This window comes from Nycticebus coucang, chromosome 4 (assembly GCF_027406575.1).
Source record: "Nycticebus coucang isolate mNycCou1 chromosome 4, mNycCou1.pri, whole genome shotgun sequence".
Lineage (NCBI taxonomy): Eukaryota > Metazoa > Chordata > Mammalia > Primates > Lorisidae > Nycticebus > Nycticebus coucang.
The window spans coordinates 60,299,584-60,318,109 of record NC_069783.1 but is presented as its reverse complement, the minus strand read 5'-3'; the positions used below and the strand labels follow the sequence as shown (position 1 = coordinate 60,318,109).

The 18,526-nt window shown below is 40.6% G+C and overlaps 1 protein-coding gene across 6 annotated transcripts in view; it reads left to right on the top strand.

The window, feature by feature from the left end:
• FAM161A (FAM161 centrosomal protein A) overlaps window positions 1–11,505 on the top strand; it is a 32,858-nt gene extending 21,353 nt beyond the window's left edge. For 2 of the 6 annotated variants that reach the window (XM_053589862.1, XM_053589865.1), the window contains 2 exons: window positions 1,277–1,431; window positions 1,901–4,083. In XM_053589862.1, coding sequence (XP_053445837.1) covers window positions 1,277–1,431; window positions 1,901–2,039 — 294 coding nt within the window. In that variant the 3' untranslated portion in view covers window positions 2,040–4,083. Of the gene's footprint in view, window positions 1–1,276; window positions 1,432–1,900; window positions 4,085–8,948; window positions 11,180–11,199 lie in introns of those variants that run through there. The other 4 variants (XR_008379715.1, XM_053589863.1, XM_053589864.1 and 1 more) reach the window with 4 other exon arrangements.
• The last annotated feature ends 7,021 nt before the right edge of the window (window positions 11,506–18,526 follow it).

The following is an 18,526-nucleotide window of genomic DNA, read 5'->3' as shown; positions in this document are numbered from 1 at the left end:
ATCTCGTGCTTCCTCCACGGAGTGAAGATAACATCACTGATGACTGTATCATCTTTGATGGGTTAGGGATTTGGCTTATAAAGAATAAAATTTATAGTAGGCACATAAGAGAATCCTCTGACAACCAGCTGTCACATGGACTTATTTTCTTATTTTTCTACATCTATATCTTTCTATCATCATAAAAGTATATAAAACCTAGGTACAGGCTTGGCACCTGTAGCTCAGTAGTTAGGGTACCAGCCACATGCACCAGGGCTGGTAAGTTCAAACCTGGCCCAGGCCTGCTAAGCAAAAAAAAAAAAAAAACTAGGTACAAGGCCCAGCACAGTGGCTCATGCCTGTAATCCTAACACTCTGGGAAGCTGAGGCAGATAGATGCCTGAGTTCACAAGTTCAAGACCAGCCAGAGCCAGAGTGAGACTTTGTCTCTAAAAATAGCTAGGTGTTGTGGTGGGCACCTATAGTCCCAGCTACTTGGTAGGCTGAGGCGAGAGAATTGCTTAAGCCCAAGAGTTTGAGGTTGCTGTGAGCTGTGACACCATGGCACTCTACCCAAGGCAACAAAGTGAGACTCGGTCTCCAAAAAAATGAAAATAAAAAGCCTAGGTACAGTATAAAGAAAATAATTATAGACAATGCTCATGTGGCTACACCCAAGTTAACAAATAGAACATTACCAGCCCCTAGAAACTTCCTGTGTGCCCCTCACAGATTGCAACCTTCTACCTCTCCCTAAGAGGTACCACTGTTCTAGCTTTTGAAATAAACACTTTGTTGTTTACCACTTAGGTACCTATCCAAAAACATTATAGTTTAGTTTTGCCTATTTTATATAAATAGATCATAATATGTATATTTGTTTGTGCTTTGCTTCTTTTGCTCAGTATTATATTTGTGAGAGCCATCCATGTTGTAGCATATAGCTATAGTTCATCCATTTTCTTGGCTTTATTTTATTCTATTGTATGACTAGACCACAATTTATTTATCCATCCTACTATTAATAGATATTTGAGTAGTTTCCAATTTTGGGTTATTACAAACAAAACTATCTTGAACATTCTTGTATATGTCTCCTGGGTCACATATGTAGGAATTTCTCTAGGTATATTCCTAGGATTGTAATTATTGATCATAGGGTATGCATATTTTCAACCAACTGTGATTTTGAGCTTAATTTTCACTGGCGCTTTTAATCCATTTAAATGGAAACATTTTTAATGGAAATTTAATGTCTTTTGTTCTCATCTAAAAAGGTTTGTCTTTCCTATAGAAAAATGCAAGAATGGCAGCAGAAAAGCATTATTCTAACACCCTAAAAGCACTAGGAATATCTGATGAGTTTGTTTCAGAGAAAGGCCAAACTGGAAAAGTATTTGAGTACCTCAGCAATCAAGAGACAGAAAGTTCCACTGAAGATAAAGAAAGGTAACATCTGTAAGATCTGAATGGTTTGCCTTTGAAAAAATTTTTACCTGCAAGAAAGCATATAATTCTGTTCTGTTTATTTTAAAAAGTTCTTTTATCTAATGGAATACATGTGAACTGGTATAAAACAATCATAATATTTTAACATTTTGACACATTAAAAGTTATTACATAGGAATGAATATTTTGTTTATAAAGCAGAATAATTTAGATCTCTGACATAAATAATGAAAATAATAACATGCTTTCAGATAAAGTTCAAAAAGTCAATCACTCAAGTTTTGAAATAGGTTAGTTTTCAGGAATATTTAATTTCCCGGTTAGCACTTTATTATAGAGTTTTCTTGATAACAGATTAGAACTCATGTATTTAAAGACTGGCTACGTAATGGCATACATTGCAAAAGGTTTGTTTATCCTTAAACCAACTCATTTTCTCTTTGAAAGATTGATAAATTTTTTCCTCTAGCTTTAATGAAGAAGAAAACATAGAAGAAAGAGAGAATGAGGAAGAACATTATTTTGCTGATACCAACAGCCAAGATTCTTGCAAAGAAAAAGATGAAGCTGATGAAGAAAGCGGAGAAGAGAAATCAGTTGAAGAATAAAAACTAAATCCTAAGGTCTCTTCTCTATATTTGTCCTATTGTTTGCAGTATGAGAATCAACAGCCTAACTTGTGCTGTTAAGAACATGCAGGGGAAACCTCCCCAATATACAGGGCAGTTGATTGAGCAAAGTCCTTTGTAGCCTGAAAGCTGAATCCAGCTGCTTGATCATTTGGTCAGTTAGAGTAATATTCAGTTGTTTGGATCACTACATATGGTCTCTTTTCAACTTTGAACTTACTCATATTTTTAAAAGTGTTTGAGAATCACAGCTGTCATAAACTGATTAGTTATAAAAATAAACATTATTGTTTTTGGTAGGGAAAAATGGCTTAGTATTGAGAGCAGAGAGAAGTATTGGCCTTTGGTGATTTCTTTTTAAAAATTTTCTAAAAAGCAGGAATCAATAAATATTTTTAAATATACTATTTGCCCATTCTTTTTCTCTGCAATACATTTCATGAAATGAATCTTTAAACTTGTTTTGTTAAGTGATTTAAGTCTCTTATCTGAGATAAGATAATCTAGAAAAATAATATAGAAAAAATAGTTGCAAATTTACATTCATTTTTGCACTGAGAGCTTACTGTTAGATTATCCTCACATTTTCTTTTTATCCCTAGTTTTATTCCAAAAAAAATTTTTTTTAAGCAATAAGGTCTCACTCTCTTGGCCAGGCTAGAGTGCAGGTGAGTGACCTGATCATACCTCATTGTAACCTCAAACTCCCAGGTTTAAGTAATCATCCTGCCTCAGCCTCCCAAGTAGCTAGGACTACAGTTGTACACCACCAGGCCTAGCAAGTTAATTTTTTTTTTCTTCAGAGTCAGGGTCTTACTTTTTCACCCAGTCTGGAGTGCAGCGATGTAATCATAGTTCACTGCAACTTCGAATGCCTGGGTTCATGCAGCCGTCCTGCCTCAGCCTCCTGAGTAGCTGGCACTACAGGGAGATACCACCAGACCTGGCTGATATTTTAATTTTTTATAGAGACAGGTCTCACTAAGTTGCCCAGGCTGGTGTCCAACTGGCCAGAAGCAATCCTGGTTGAGACAAGGTTTTACACTGTTGCCCAGACTGTCTTGACTCCTGGCCTCAAGTGATCCTCTTGCTTTGGCCTCCCTAAGTGCTGGGATTATAGGCATGAGCTACCACACCCAGCCTATGCTAGTTTTTTTTTTTTTTTCTAGAGACAGAGTCTCACTTTATGGCCCTCGGTAGAGTGCCGTGGCCTCACACAGCTCACAGCAACCTCCAACTCCTGGGCTTAAGTGATTCTCCTGCCTCAGCCTCCCGAGCAGCTGGGACTACAGGCGCCCGCCACAACGCCCGGCTATTTTTCGGTTGCAGTTTGGCCGGGGCCGGGTTTGAACCCGCCACCCTCGGTATATGGGGCCGGCGCCTTACTGAGCGCCTTACCGACTGAGCCATAGGCGCCGCCCTAGTTTTTTTTTTTTTTTTATTAAGCCTGTATATGATTACAGATGGAAATAATCATGGCACCTGTGAATTATAATCTTAATCAGAGGTAAACATCCCTTTTTTATATATGATAAAATTGTGCCTAATAACTTGTCTAAGGCAGATTTCCAGTGTAATTCAGATTTAACTCTAATGCTAACCTAGTTGTGTTCAGCTTTCACATATTATGTACATATTTGCAAACACAGAATATAACAGTACATGATGTTAATTTGATTTTTTGAACTATCATTTTTCTTATTTAACAAATCACAGACATCATAAGGACAAGACATTTTCTTGCCTAAAAACAATCAACATCTTTTAAAAAAGATAAACTAATAAAGGTATATACAGAGTAGCAGTTTTTCCCAGCTGGCAATTTATGCTTTTTTTCTTTTTTTTGAGACAGAGCCTCAAGCTGTCACCTGGCTATAGAGTGCTGTAGCATCAGGCTCACAGCAACCTCCAACTCCTGGGCTCAAGCGATTCTCCTGCCTCTGCCTCCCAAATAGCTGGGACTACAGGCGCCTGCCACAATGCCCGGCTATTTTTTGGTTATAGCTGTCACTGTTGTTTGGTGGGCCTGGGCTGGATATGAACCCGCCAGCTCAGGTGTATGGGGCTGGTGCCTTAGCCGCTTGAGCCACAGACACCAAGCCAATTTATGCTTTAAATTAGGAAATAAGGTGATTTTTTTTCTCAATCAGGGTCACATATTTATTTGCAATTTCTTTCCTACAGTTTGTATTTGATTGTAAACTCCTTGAGAGTTGGCACCATTTAAAATTCATCTTTGTAGGGCAGCGCCCTCTGTGAGTAGGGCACCAGCCACATACAGTGAGGCTGGCAGGTTTGAACCCAGCCCTGGCCAGCTAAACAACAATGACAACTGCAACTGTGGTGAGTATCTGTAGTCCCAGCTACTTGGGAGGCTTTGGCAAGAGGATCACTTATGCTCAAGAGTTGGAGGTTGCTGTGAGCTGTGATGTCACAGCACTCTACTGAGGGTGACACAGTGAGACTCTGTCTCAAAAAAGAAAAAATTAATTTTTGTATTCCCTTAATATTGAACACAGGATTGTACACATAGGTAGGTACTTAATAATAAGTTTGAATGAGTACGTGAATATGGTTTTTAATTACACTTAAAATTACTTCAAAATGAGTACCCATGGGATTAGAAGCATTTCCCTTCCAACTTATTGGGAACTTGTGAAACACAATTCACTAATTGTAATAGTATTTGCCTCTAAGGATTCACTCCACATTCTGTCTTTTCTCAGTTTCATGGGGAAAGTGTGGGCTTTGGTCACGAAAGGCTTGGCTTTAGGACCAATCTTTAGTTTTCTTATCTTTAAAAAACTGGGATTGTACCTATCTTGGGTGGTTGTAGGAAAGATTGGATGAAATCATGTATGGAAAAACTCTTCAAACACTATATTCAAATTATAGTGTCAGAGAACAGAATATTCCTGAGGAAACTTTAATATACTTTTATTTAAATGAGATACAAAGTGATTAAATATTATTTTGTTAGAAATAATTTTTGAGCCACTTTTTTTTATAGATAATGATCTGATAAACACAGAGCCAAACTTAAGAAAAAAAGACTAGCAGTTGCAAATTATTCTATGCAGTGTCACTATTTTTTTTTAAAAAAACCTATCAAAAAAAAAAAAAAACCTATCAAATTGACAGTTGAAATATTATTTTAGCAGGTGGCATTATAGTGATGGTCAAAAGTCAATTAGAAGATTAAATCAAATATGTTTTTCAGATGGTAGGTAACTGAAAATTTTATACATTTGTATTATCTGAATTTACTCCACAATTCTTTTTCTTAATGGGATTTTCCATTATGCATGATTAACCTAGCTTCAAGAAGAGGGTTATGCTCTTTTTTCCTTACATAATGTTACTGGGTTCCCTAGTGACTTCATATTACCTATTTCTGCACAAGTAATGGTCTGGGTATTTATTGGAGGATTACATTATTTTATATACACATATACACACATTTATATATAATAGAAAATTTTAGGAATTATTCCATTTAGTCTACACAATAAAAGAAATTAGCATTTCTTTAAGGATATCTGACATTTTTCTCACTGAACAGTTGGTCCAGTGAGTTTTAGAATTAACTTGAGAATGCAAAGATTTCAACATTTGGACTTAGGCAATAAATATCATTATATAAGTGGCCTTACTGCTTTAAAAAATATATACTCCCTTCTTAACCATCACATACTGTGTATATAAGCGTGTGTTTAATAGTTGTTTTAGAGGGGGATCAAGTCCTTGTGAAATGAAGTTTTTTTCAACTTACATGACAAGATTTAGACTATAATACTATCATCCTAATGTGCTAGGCCTTCTCCGTCAACTTATAAGATGGCCTAATGTGGCCTGTGATTGGCTAACTTATCTGTATTATTCTTTGGAAAAGACTAGCCTGGGCAATGGTGAAATCCTGTCTACAAAAAGTAAAAACATTAACCAGGCATGGTGGCGGGCACCTTGTAGTTCCAGTTACTGGGGAGGCTGAGACAGGAGGATCACTGGAGCCCAGGAATACAGTGAGTTACAATGATGTAACTGCACTCTAGCATGGGCAACAGAGCAAGACTTTGTCTCAAGAAAAAAAGAAAACAAAGTTACAGAAATAACTTTTATAGCATTTTTTTGGTTTGTTTCTACAGAGGGAAAAATATCAGGGTCATGGTATATAGTTGGTTTTTAAAATTCTATTTTAAACCCCCCCCCAATATTAAGAATCCATTTAACAATATTGAATAATGTTTAAAAGCCCATGGTTTGTTAAGAATTCCTAGTTACCTCTATCAAAGCAGATATACCAACATTTAGAATGTTTACTGTTGTTACAACTTTTTCCTTTTTGTAAAAACTAATACTTTGTGGTCTTTGGCAAATTCTAACTGTGAATAAGAGAAGGAGATAAAAATGCTGAAGAAAAATTTGTTATATAACTGTCAAAAGTCAAGAAATAATATGCATGATTTATCTAACTCTGAAAAGATTTAAAAAAAAAAAAGGTAAGAGAGTTTGCCTCTGGGAAAAGAGCCTGGCAGTAGGTAGTGGAAAAGAGATTTAGTTTTTTATTTTTATTGTTTCCCTTTTCAACATTTAACATATATTAAAGAAAAATGAAAATGAGGTTTTGGCCTTGTAGGAAGCTATTTCTTGTCATTTGTCCTATCTTCTAAGTGTACCCATCATCCAGTGTCAACAATTAACTCACAACTGAGCTTTTTTCCTCTACTCCCACCCACTACCTGCTGTTGTTTTGAAGCAAATCAGACATATTTCATGGATATTTTAGCATGTATCCTTAAATGATAAAAACATCCTCTTGTTGCCTAATTCCAACATCATCATCACACATACAAAAAAAGAATAATAATTCCTTAATACCAGTTATTTAGCAGTGTTCATATTTATGCTATTGTCTTACACATTTTTTTATCCTTGAGACAATCTCAAGCTGTCACCCTGGGTAGAGTGCTGTGGCGTCATAGCTAACAGCAGCCTCCAACTCCTTGGCTCAAGCGATCCTCTTGCCTCAGTTTTTTATTTTAGTAGAGACGAGGGTCTGGTTTTTGCTCAGGGTCGTCTTGAACTCGTGAGTTCAAGCAATCCACCAGCCTCAGCCTCCCAGAGTGCAAGGATTACAGGTGTGAGCCACCGCACCCAGCCTGATTTTGTCCTTTAATGTGTTTGTCTGTCCTCCATATTTCCTGTATATTAGCAGTTAGATGTAGGCTCTGATAGATTCATACTTTGTGTTTTTGGAAAGAACCCTTCATAGTTGGTCATGTGTGTGTATTTCCATGAGAGAGTACATGTTGTCTCATGACCTTTCCTTTTGTGATGCTACTCACCGTTGCTGATCAGTGCTATAGTTTCCTATGCCAAAATCTCCACTCCTTTTTTGGTTACCTGAAGTTCTGCTCTAGTACAGCCCTTGAAAATTCCATGGGAAGAATACTGTCAGTTCATGAATTAATTAAAAAGCACATATATTACTATATCAATGTTTCTAAAGCTTTGTATTTTAATATAATTGGGTTGCTTTGAAATCCTCTATAGTTGACAACCTCCTTAAGTTGACCTAATTTTTATAGACCAGACATGCACCACATGTGTATATCGGTACAGTAGGCCTGATTCCTTATGTTGACCACTTCTGTTTGTTACAGTCCTTGTGGTCAACTTACAGAGGTTCAACTATGTCTATTCATCTTGCATGACTAATAAAGAGAAACATGGTCTATTTTATTGTGAAAATTAGCTATGTTGTTACACCATCATAATGCTCAGACGGAATAAAAAAACTGCAGTATTGGGCGGCGCCTGTGGCTCAGTTGGTAAGGCGCTGGCCCCATATACTGAGGGTGGCGGGTTCAAACCCGGCCCCAGCTGAACTGCAACAAAAAAATTGCCGGGCGTTGTGGCAGGCGCCTGTAGTCCCAGCTACTCGGGAGGCTGAGGCAAGAGAATCGCTTAAGTCCAGGAGTTGGAGGTTGCTGTGAGCTGTGTGATGCCACGAAACTCTACCGAGGGCCATAAAGTAAGACTCTGTCTCTACAAAAAAAAACAACTGCAGTATCCTTTTGCCAGCCCTAAAAGTTATGTTCCTGAAAAGTTATGTGCTAAGAGTGTGTATAGCTAAGGAGCTGAAACACTTCATGGGAAACAGAAGGACCAACATAGGGCAAGAGAAAACCTAATAAAATCAATACATTAAAAAAAAGTTCAGGCTCGGCGCCTGTAGCTCGAGTGGCTAAGGCGCCAGCCACGTACACCAGAGCTGGCGGATTTGAATCCAGCCCAGGCCTGCCAAACAACAATGACAATTATAACCAAAAAATAGGCAGGTGTTCTGGCAGGTGCCTGTAGTCCCAGCTACTTGGGAGGCTGAGGCAAGAGAATCGCTTAAGCCCAGGAGTTGGAGGTTGCTGTGAGCTGTGATGCCACAGTACTCTACCCAGGGTGACAACTTGAGGCTCTGTCTCAAAAAAAAAAATAAATAAATAAAACTTCACTAATGTAAAATAGTCCACTAAATAAAGACAATACCAATGACATTTTGGAGACATATATACATAATACTATACAATTAATTTTCTTTGCTCATCAAGAAATTTTTAGGACTTCTCTTTCTCCCATAGTTTAATGAGGTTTTGTATACTTTTTCTACTCTCAGGGGAGTGGAGAGAAATTATATTTTGCCTCAGCTTTTCTTTCTCTCAGAAGGAGACTGTGAAGTAATATTTCCTGTTGTGTGCCTGGTTCTGCCTCTTTCCAGACTCTCCAGTTTCTGATCTCAGACCAACTGGGTAGGCTGGATTAGCTCAGAAGCATGCACTGGGGCCTACCATTAATTCTTCTGAAGCCATTGGGAAATGCTTTTTTTTGACACAGGGTCTGACTCTGTCCTCCAGGCTAGAGTGCAATGTCACACCCGTAGCTCATTGCAGCCTTAGACTCTTAGGCTCAAGCAATCTTCCTGTCTCAGCCTCGAGAAGCCGAGACTACAAGAGGCATGGCTGTATCACCATGTGGCTCACCACAGGTTAATTTTTTCTCTCTCTTTTTTTTAGACAGTGTTTTTATGTTTTTTTTCCCTTTGTTTTGTTTTGTGTTTTGAGACAGAGTCTCTGTTGCCCTGGGTAGTCCTGTGGCATCATATCTCACAGCAACCTCAAACTCTTGGGCTTGAGAAATCCTTTTGCTTCAACCTCCCAAGTAGCTGGGACTATAGGCATCTGCCACAACACCTAGCTAGCTCTTCTATTTTTAGTAGAGCTGGGGTCTCACTCTTGCTCAGGCTGGTCTTGAACTCATGACCTCAGGCATCCACCTGTCCCTGCCTCCTAGAGTGCTAGGATTACATGTGTGAGCCACTGCGCCCAGCCTAGAAATTACACTTTTAAGGAAAGAGGACTAGAAGGAGAATTTTAAAGCAGCAACTATATGGAAGGAGCAGCTTATTCATAAATATGAATATTTTGTTTGTGTAACTCTATATAAAGTATCTCACATTGTATTACTGGAGTCTCACATCCAACCTGTGAGGCAGGTAGAGTATCCTTTCTGTTTTACTAAGGAGGAAATTAAATAACACAAGCAAATCATGCAACTAGTTAATGACAAAATCTGGACCAGGGTCTTCTGCTAGTTCATTTTTCCCACTCTACCTCCTTTTATACAATGTTACCTTCAAAACAGAAGATGGTATCAGTTCAAACTCTATGTTGACCCAGAAACAGCAACAAAAAAATAGTAAATACCTTCTCTAAACTATCAGAATGTGACAGTTTATTTATAATCCTTAGTAGAAGTACTCTGGATTAAAAAAGAATCCCAAAAGATTCCCTTTAATCACACAGCAGACACTGTCTACTTAGTTACCTTGATATGCATTAGCAAACAACCTGGAAATGCACTATGCACAGTGTTTTACATCTTCAATTTATCTGGTTTCTGTGAAGTCCAAAAATACGTGTCATGTTCTAGAAAAATAATACATAAATAAGTCTATCACAATAGCAGTTGAATCATTCTATACATTACATAAATTGCTAATGACTTTCCTTATTACTCTTAATTTCCTTATTACTTGAACTTACTCAAAATTTTAAAGAGCACATCCATGTACCATTCACCTAGATTCACTAATTATTAACATTTTACCAGATTTGCACTGTCTTTACACACACTTTTTGTTCCACGAATCATTTGAAAGTATGTAGTGTGCATCGTGACATTTTACCTGTAAGTATTTCAGTAGTTGCCTCCTAAGAACTAGGACTTTCTGCATAAGCACAGTGCTGTTATCACACCTAAGAAGTCTGATACAATAATATTATTTAACATAGGCTCGGTGCCTGTAGCTCAGCAGCTAGGGCACCAGCCACATACACCAGAGGTGGCCAATTGAACCCAGCCTGGGCCTGCCAAACAACAATAACAAATACAACCAAAAAACAGCTCGGCGTTGTGGCGGGCACCTGTAGTCCCAGCTATTTGGGAGGCTGAGGCAAGAGAATCACTTAAGCCGAGGAGTTGGAGGTTGCTGTGAGCTGTGATGCTACAGCACTCTACCAGGAGTGACATAGTGAGACTCTGTCTCAAAAATATATATCTATTATTTAACAGAGTCCTGCTTCAAAATTTTCCAGTTGTCCCAAATAGTGTCTTTTATCATTGATGTTCCCCCAAATCCTGGACCTAATCATGTCAAGTGTCGCATTTGGTTATGATATCTCTTTAGTCTTTTAGCTAAACGCCCTCTATCTTGTCTTTCATTCCATACTTAAACCATTTTTTAATTTTAGACAGTCTCACTCTGTCTCCCTAGATAGAGTGCCGTGGTGTTATCATAACTCACAGCAACCTCAGTCTCTTGAGCTCAAGTGATCCTTTTGCCTCAACCTCCCAATAAACTGGGACTATAGAATGATGGGCTAATGTTTCTACTTTTAGTAGAGATGGGGGGTCTTGCTCTTGCTCAGACTGGTCTTGAACTCCTAAACTTAAGCAATCCTCCCGTCTCAGCCTCACAAAGTACTAGGATTACAGTTACAGTTACTTTTTAACAGTCCAGCTCAGTCATCTTGTAGCCTGATACACAACTTAGATTTCTCTAATTGTTTCCTTTAATTTGATTCAGGTTAAGCGTCACGGGCAAGTATGCTATACAGCTGGCCGGGCATGGTGGCTCATACCTGTAATCCTAGTACTGTGCGAGGCCAAGGTGGGTGAATCACCTGAGCTCACGAGTTCAAGACCAGCCTGAGCGAGAGTGAGAGCCGGTCTCCAAAAATAGCCGAGTGTTGTGGCGGGCACTGTAGTCCCAGCTACTTCGGAGGCTGAGGCAAGAGAATCGCTTGAGCCCAGGAGTCTGAGGTTGGTGTGAGCTATGATGCCACGGCACTCTACTGGGGGTGACAAAGTGAGATTCTGCCTCAAAAATAAAATAAAATAAAAAGAATGCTATACAGCTAATTTGTGTGGCATTACATGAAGAGGCACAGAATGTCATTTCATTGCATTATTATGGATACTATAATATGTTTGATCACTTGGTTAAAGGGCTATCCAACAAACATCTCCATTGCAAAGGCACCATTATCCCTTTATTCTGAAGTAATCTGATGGGGGCAAGGGTGATACTTTGTCACTGGGGTAATATCCTGAGCCCCAACAAATTTTCACACGATAGTTTTAGTATTCCTTGATGACCCTCATCTATTACACTAGGAGTTACAATATGACCATTTTCTAATTCTTTTATTCATTGTTTAATATCTGAGTCTCTGTTAAGAAAAGCTTGCTGCTCCTCTTTATGTGAAGTATCACTATGACTCAGGAAGTTTTCATGTATTCAGTGTTACAACATGTTCCCACCATTACATTTTAAAAGTTCTGTTAAGATTGTCCTAAATTTGGCAGCAGGAGCCCCTACAAGCTGGTTTGTATGTTTTATCTACACTTTTCCATCAGCCTTTGTCCACCTCTTACTTTCTGTCACAACAAGAAGTCTACGGATTATCTTGTACTTCCTCTGCCTCAGTCATGGCACTGAAGTCTTTTTTAATGGAAAAAATGGTGTTCAGAAACTAGGCTGTGACCCTCAGGTCTGCTACTAGCTATCATTTTTTTCTAGTTTGGGGAAATATATATGCTTCTTTATTTTTGAAAATGGTGGCTTAGGATGCTTGTGGCTCAGTGAGTAGGGCGGTGGCCCCGTATACCAAGGGTGGTGGGTTCAAATCCGGCCCCAGCCAAACTGCAACAACAACAACAATAACAACAGCAACAACAAAAAGATAAGCTGGGTGTTGTGGTGGGCGCCTGTAGTCCCAGCCACTCCAGAGGCTGAGGCAAGAGAATCGCCTAAGCCCAAGAGCTGGAGGTTGCTGTGAGCTGTGATGCCATAGCACTCTACCAAGGGCAACGAAGTGAGACGCTGTCTCAAAAAAAAAAAAAAAAATGGTGGTTTAACACTTTGTGATGAAGCAATTTGAAGGATTAGCTCTAAATTGAGTGTATCTCAGTGTTGGGTATGTAAATGTCTGTCCTGCTGAGAAAGATACCCCATAAGGCTCACCACTCAGGATCCAGTATTTATACATGGTACGATTTGCTATTAATTATGGAGTAAATCTTTATTTCAATAGTCTTCTTCAATAGTCTTCAATAGTTTTCTTGACTTTTTTTTTTTTTTAGATAGTCTCACTATGTCACCGAGGGTAGAGTGTCGTGGTGTCACAGCTCACAGCAACCTCAAGCTCTTGGGCCTAAGTGATTCTCTTGCTTTAGCCTCCCGTGTAGCTGGGACAACAGGCGCCCACCACAATGCCTGGCTATTTTTTGGTCGTAGTTGTCGTTGTTTGGCAGGCCCGGGCTGGATTCGAACCTGCCAGCTCTGGTGTATGTGGCTGGCGCTCTAGCCGATGAGCTACCAGTGCCAAGCCTCTTGATAATTTTGAATTTTTGACTTAGTCCTAACTAAGAATTGATTACATCACTCTTGTGGCTGATGAAGAACTTGTAGCAGATACAGGAGAAGTGCTCTCCCATTTTCTTGTTCCCTTGTGCAATGTTAATAGTATTATCCTCAGTCTGAGGTTTCTTTGCAGGATTTTCTTTAACAGCCACTTGTCCATTTTGGAAGAATTGGTTTTGGAAAGCTGCTAATATAACCTGTGAAGACACCTAATAAGACACACACAACTTGAGGCACATGGCCAAGTTGCATGTGGATGGAAGTGAAGGGTCCTGTCCCAGTGTGGCACTCAGCTAGCTGTCTGCCGACTGGATCATATGAGCAGCTGGTGACAATCCACATATTACGTTTTGGTAAAGCTTTCTTTTTAAAATAGAATTAGTAGAAAATTTCTGATTGCTGGTGTTTTTTTCTGCACCAAATGGGACATTTTGCTCCCCTCCCATCTTGAGTGTATGCATCCCACTTTGTAAGTAACTGGTCTGAGCCCCTGCAGCTGACTGCTAATGCTTTCCTGCTCCTCTGTGGCCCTGTAGCCAGATGTCTAGAGTGAACAGTGACTACAGGAATGTGACTGTCCGGTTAAGTAGGGCAGAGGATAAAAGACCACTTGGTCTAAGTCAAAATGTGCACACATATCATCAAACTTTCTGAAGATCTCAGTTTACAGTAGGGCAGGGTAGAAGCAGGGTAAAACCAGGGCTCCCCCATCCACTACTGTCCCCAGTGTCCAGATGACACAGATTTGGGCAAAATAAAGGGATGCCTCTGCTGTCAGTCAAGGTCAGAGGGCTTTGTAATGTGAGCTAGGCAGTGGGGGAGAGTGAATGTAAGGTACTAAGGTGAGAAATTTTGTTTATAGGAATAAGACTTCTTTGCGCAGATTGTATTTTCCAGAAACATTTCTGGTCCCGCATGTATTTGCACAACCCTGCTACTCTGTCCTTAAGGGAGAAGCAGCTGTACAACTTAAATATACATAAGTTTATTGTTAATTATAAAGCTGTTTTAAAAAGAAAAGAAAACTTTGGCTCAGTGCCTGTAGCTCAGCGGCTAAGGTGCCAGTCACAGACACCGGAGCCGGCAGGTTCGAATCCAGCCTGGGCCTGCCAAACAACACTAACAACTACAACCAAAAAATAGCCGGGCGTTGTGGCAGGTGCCTGTAGTCCCAGCTACTTGGGAAGCTGAGGCAAGAGAATTGTTTAAACCCAAGAGTTGGAGGTTGCTGTGAGCTGTGATGCCACAACACTCTACCAAGGGCGACATAGACTGTCTCAAAAAAAAAAGAAAGAAAGAAAGAAAAGAAAAGAAAACTTCTTTTCAGAGATGAGGTTTCAGAAGAACATGCCTCCTTAGGTGTGGAGGTGTGTTCAATTTCATGCTCTGGCAAGAAGCCAGCATGGAATGGCAGTCCCACTGTCCTCTGCAGATTCAGAGCTTCCCCTCCTTTGGGGTTGGGACTGGGGGAAAGCAAGCAAGACCTGGGCTTACCATGCCTCTCCTAGTAGCCAGGAGGAACCACGTTGAGGGTTCAAGAAAATATATTGATTGTCAGTAGAAGCCTGAAGATGCAAAATTTGCAAGACACAAAAAAAGAAGGGATAAGCTTTCAATTATTTTTGTTAGGAGTATCGGATACTCTGGATAAAAGGGAGTATAGGAGGAAAGGAAGGAAGGAAAAATAGCGGTTGAAGAGGAGATTTGGGGAAACATGGAAGGAGGAACTCTCGGAGGACCAGTCTTCAGGCATCCAAGAAAGCAGGGCCAGGGCCTGATTTTCACTCACTGCTCTGCACTGCTCAGAAAATAACTTTTAAAACCTCCCCCAAGGCTGTATGTATGTTTTGTTCCCAGTAAGTGGGCAATCAGTAGGCACTTGCCAAAATTCCTCAGTGAAGCCTATTTCAGTTCAGGAGGAGGAGGAAAGGTAAGGAAAGGAAGGGAGAGGGGAGAGGAAAAGAGAGGAAAGAAAAGTAACATGGTGGGATTTTCAGGACAGCATGACAACTAGAGAACAATCAAAATGTTATTGCTGTAATCTAGCCCTCCGGGAGGCCGAGGCAGCTGGATTTCCTGAGCTCACAGGTTGGAGATGAGCCTGAGCCAGGGCGAGACCTCACTTCTAAAAATAGGCAGGCATTGTGGTGGGCGCCTGTAGTCCCAGCTACTTGGGAGGCTGAAGCAAGAGAATCGCTTGAGCCCAAGAATTTGAGGTTGCTGTGAGCTATGATGCTACAGCACTCTACAGAGGGCGACAGAGTGAGACTCTGTCTCAAAAAAAAAATGTGTCAAGCTGTCACCCTGGGTAGAGTGCTGTGACATCACAGCTCACAGCAACCTCCAACTCCTGGACTCAAGCAATTCTCCTGCCTCCACCTCCCAAGTATCTGGGACTACAGGCGCCGTGGTTGCAGCCATCATTGTTGTTTGGCAGGCATGGGCTGGATTTGAACCCGCCAGCTCAGGTGTATGTGACTGGTGCCTTAGCTGCTTGAGGTACAAGTGCCAAGCCAAAAAATAAAAAATAAAAAAAAGTTATTGCCATATATTCTCTACACAAAATATATTACTTAATAGATATTACCACCTGGCTTCTACCCTCTGCAATAGGATCTTTTCTATCTTTAAATTTATAGCACATCCACCATGGTGGGCATAGTAGCTTCTGCCAGTCAACCGCAGCAAACACTTTGCTTCTGGCTGCAAGGAAATAGTCATCACTCATCCTCTCCTGAGCGGGCCTGTTTCTTCTTGCTCCTGAGATACAGAGTGCTGGTATGGATTTTGGACAATGGTTTTCCACCTAACTTTGTAACTATATGGCATCTCCTTGAGAAAGGCACTCCCCATTCTAGTGTGACTTACTAGAGAACAATTTACAGCTGACTGTGTTAGTCCCATTTGTATTACCAAAGGAGGACAAATCTTGATCGTATGAAAGGTATAGGGACTTTAGGCCTACACAGGGTTGTCCCTCCCTCTGCTGGAACATCTGATGGGGCTCAGCTTCCTTCTTGTGGACCCCTCGTCATCAAGGATAGCTGTTCACCCACCGATGGCGACTGAACTGGCTGAACAGGGACCTGACCACTCACTCTTCTAAGTAGTTAGGGACAAATACTTAATTTCAGAAGAGAGAAGGACCTGCAGGGTAACATGGGGTTGAAATGATGGCCAAGATTTCTCTTAAGCATTTTGGTCATAGGTGGGACACAGAGAAGAAAAGCAGAGATACTGAATATAACTGTGCTAACACTTATGTGAGTGTAACAGTAGTACAACCACCACATTTCAACTCATGTTACAGCAAGCACTTCATTTACACAAAAGTGCCTTTGATCAAGCCATAACTGTCAGAAACCTAGGAATTCAGAGAAAATGGAGATAAATTCTGGATGAACATTAGGAGACTTCTAGTTAGAAAAATCAAAAGCTCTAATTCTAAACATTAGGTACCACAATTCAGTTGCACAGCTAAAAAAACAGGAAGGTTCTCAGATAGTTGTGCTACTTCATTTTACTCCTGTAACGGAACTTAACTTATTCAGACTGACCTCAATACAACGGTTTCAATTTAGCAGTCCACATCGCAATATATTTCTGAAGTGATAATTTTCTCACTGGTACTTGACACTCTTGTTTCTATGGAGGTCCACTTGCTCATCCTGACTGACTGGCAGGGGTCTGTGCATTTTCCTTCCAGTCATTGCCTTCAGGAATGTCTCTGGCATCTTTAACCTGACTCTGGGGCATTTACACACACTGCTGGCTCAGACTTCTCAGTACACTATCTTAATTGCTTGTGGTGCTGTATCCTTGATGGCAGGACATTGCCTTCCAATGTTTTATACCCAGAGCTCAGCATACAAGAAGGGCCTCATCTGCAGGTTTAGTTTTGTTCTTGTTTTTTGTTTTGTTTTGTATTTTAAGAGACAGGGTCTCATTCTGTTGCCCAGGCTGGAGTGCAGTGGTGTGATCATTGCTCACTATAAACCCAAAATCCTTCCAGGGCTCAAGTGATCCTCCTGCCTCAGCCTCTTGAGTAGTTGGGTCTACAGGCATGTATCACTATGTCTGTAGAGACAGGGGTCTCACTGTTACTCAGGCTGGTCTTGAACTCCTGGCCTCAAGTAATCCTCTCATCTCAGCCTCCCCAAGTTCTGTGACTATAGGCTAGAGCCACTTGCCCAGCCTTTAAGGATGAACTTTCTATCATGGGCAACCAGAGGATGGAGTTGCCACTTACTGAATTGGGGCAGATCTGGAAAGAAATGGGTTTGGGGAGTTTCAGATGCTATGAATGTTCTGGTATGCAGCCATCTGGATTTCCTCTGAGCTCACTTGCAGCCAGAGGTGTTTTCTTTTCTGCCACACATTGGAAGAATAAGAGTTGCCTTGGGTTACACATTAAGTACACAAACACTAACAGAAGCTGATTCACAAAAAATATTCCACGCATATTCCTCATGATATCCGATATCACAGATAAGCAAAAACATCCAATATCTGTAGGCTGGACATCCCTGTTGACAGCTCCATCTCGAGCTCTCCCTCATCCCTCTAATGTCTGCCCAGGGGTTTTTTCCACTGTCAGGGGAATTTGTTCAGTCTGGCTGCAGAGCAAATCAGAAGTGCTGGGCCCCAAAATCCCCCAGGGAACCCTCTACCAGGGAGGGATGAGGTAGGGAGTTATTGATTAAGTTGTCTTCTCTAGCTTCTCTTTCCTTGGTGGAACAATTCTGAGATGTCTTCTACAAGATTCCTCAGAGGTTATCCAGCAGGATTTAGCTTTAAGTGCCATGGTAGTAACCTGCTCCCTAAAACACTCTTCATCTTAATAATGGCTCCTTTCTTTTTCTTACTTACCGGTGCTTCCTGGGATAACCTTCTGTGTAAGTTAGCTTTTGCTGCATAAGAAACTACCCCAAAATTTAATGGCTTAAACCAACCACTATTTTTGCTCATGATTCAGCAATTTGGGCTAGACTCAACTGGGTGACTCTTAATGCTGGTCTTGCCTGGAGTCACTCAGTGGCTACAATAATCTAGCAGCTTAACTGGGGCTGGATAGTTTAAGGTGACTTCTGGTAATATAGACTAGCTGTCAGCTGGTTGATTGAAGAGGCCTCTTTGAGGCTTCAAGGATGGCTCATTGCTCTCCCCGGGCCACCTTCTTCTCCACGAGGCTAGACTGGGACTGTTCACAGGGAAGTCTCAAGGCAGCACCCCAAAGAGGCAAAAGTGGAAGCTACAAAGCTTCGTGAAGCCTGGATCAGATGTCCCACAATGCCACTTCTACTGCATTATTTTGGTCAAAGCAAGTCATAGGCCCCAAACCAGATTCAAAGAGTGAGGAGATAAATTCTACTTCTTTTTTTTTTTTTTTTGTAGAGACAGAGTTTCACTTTATTACCCTCGGTAGAGTGCCGTGGCATCACACAGCTCACAGCAACCTCCAACTCCTGGGCTTAGGCGATTCTCCTGC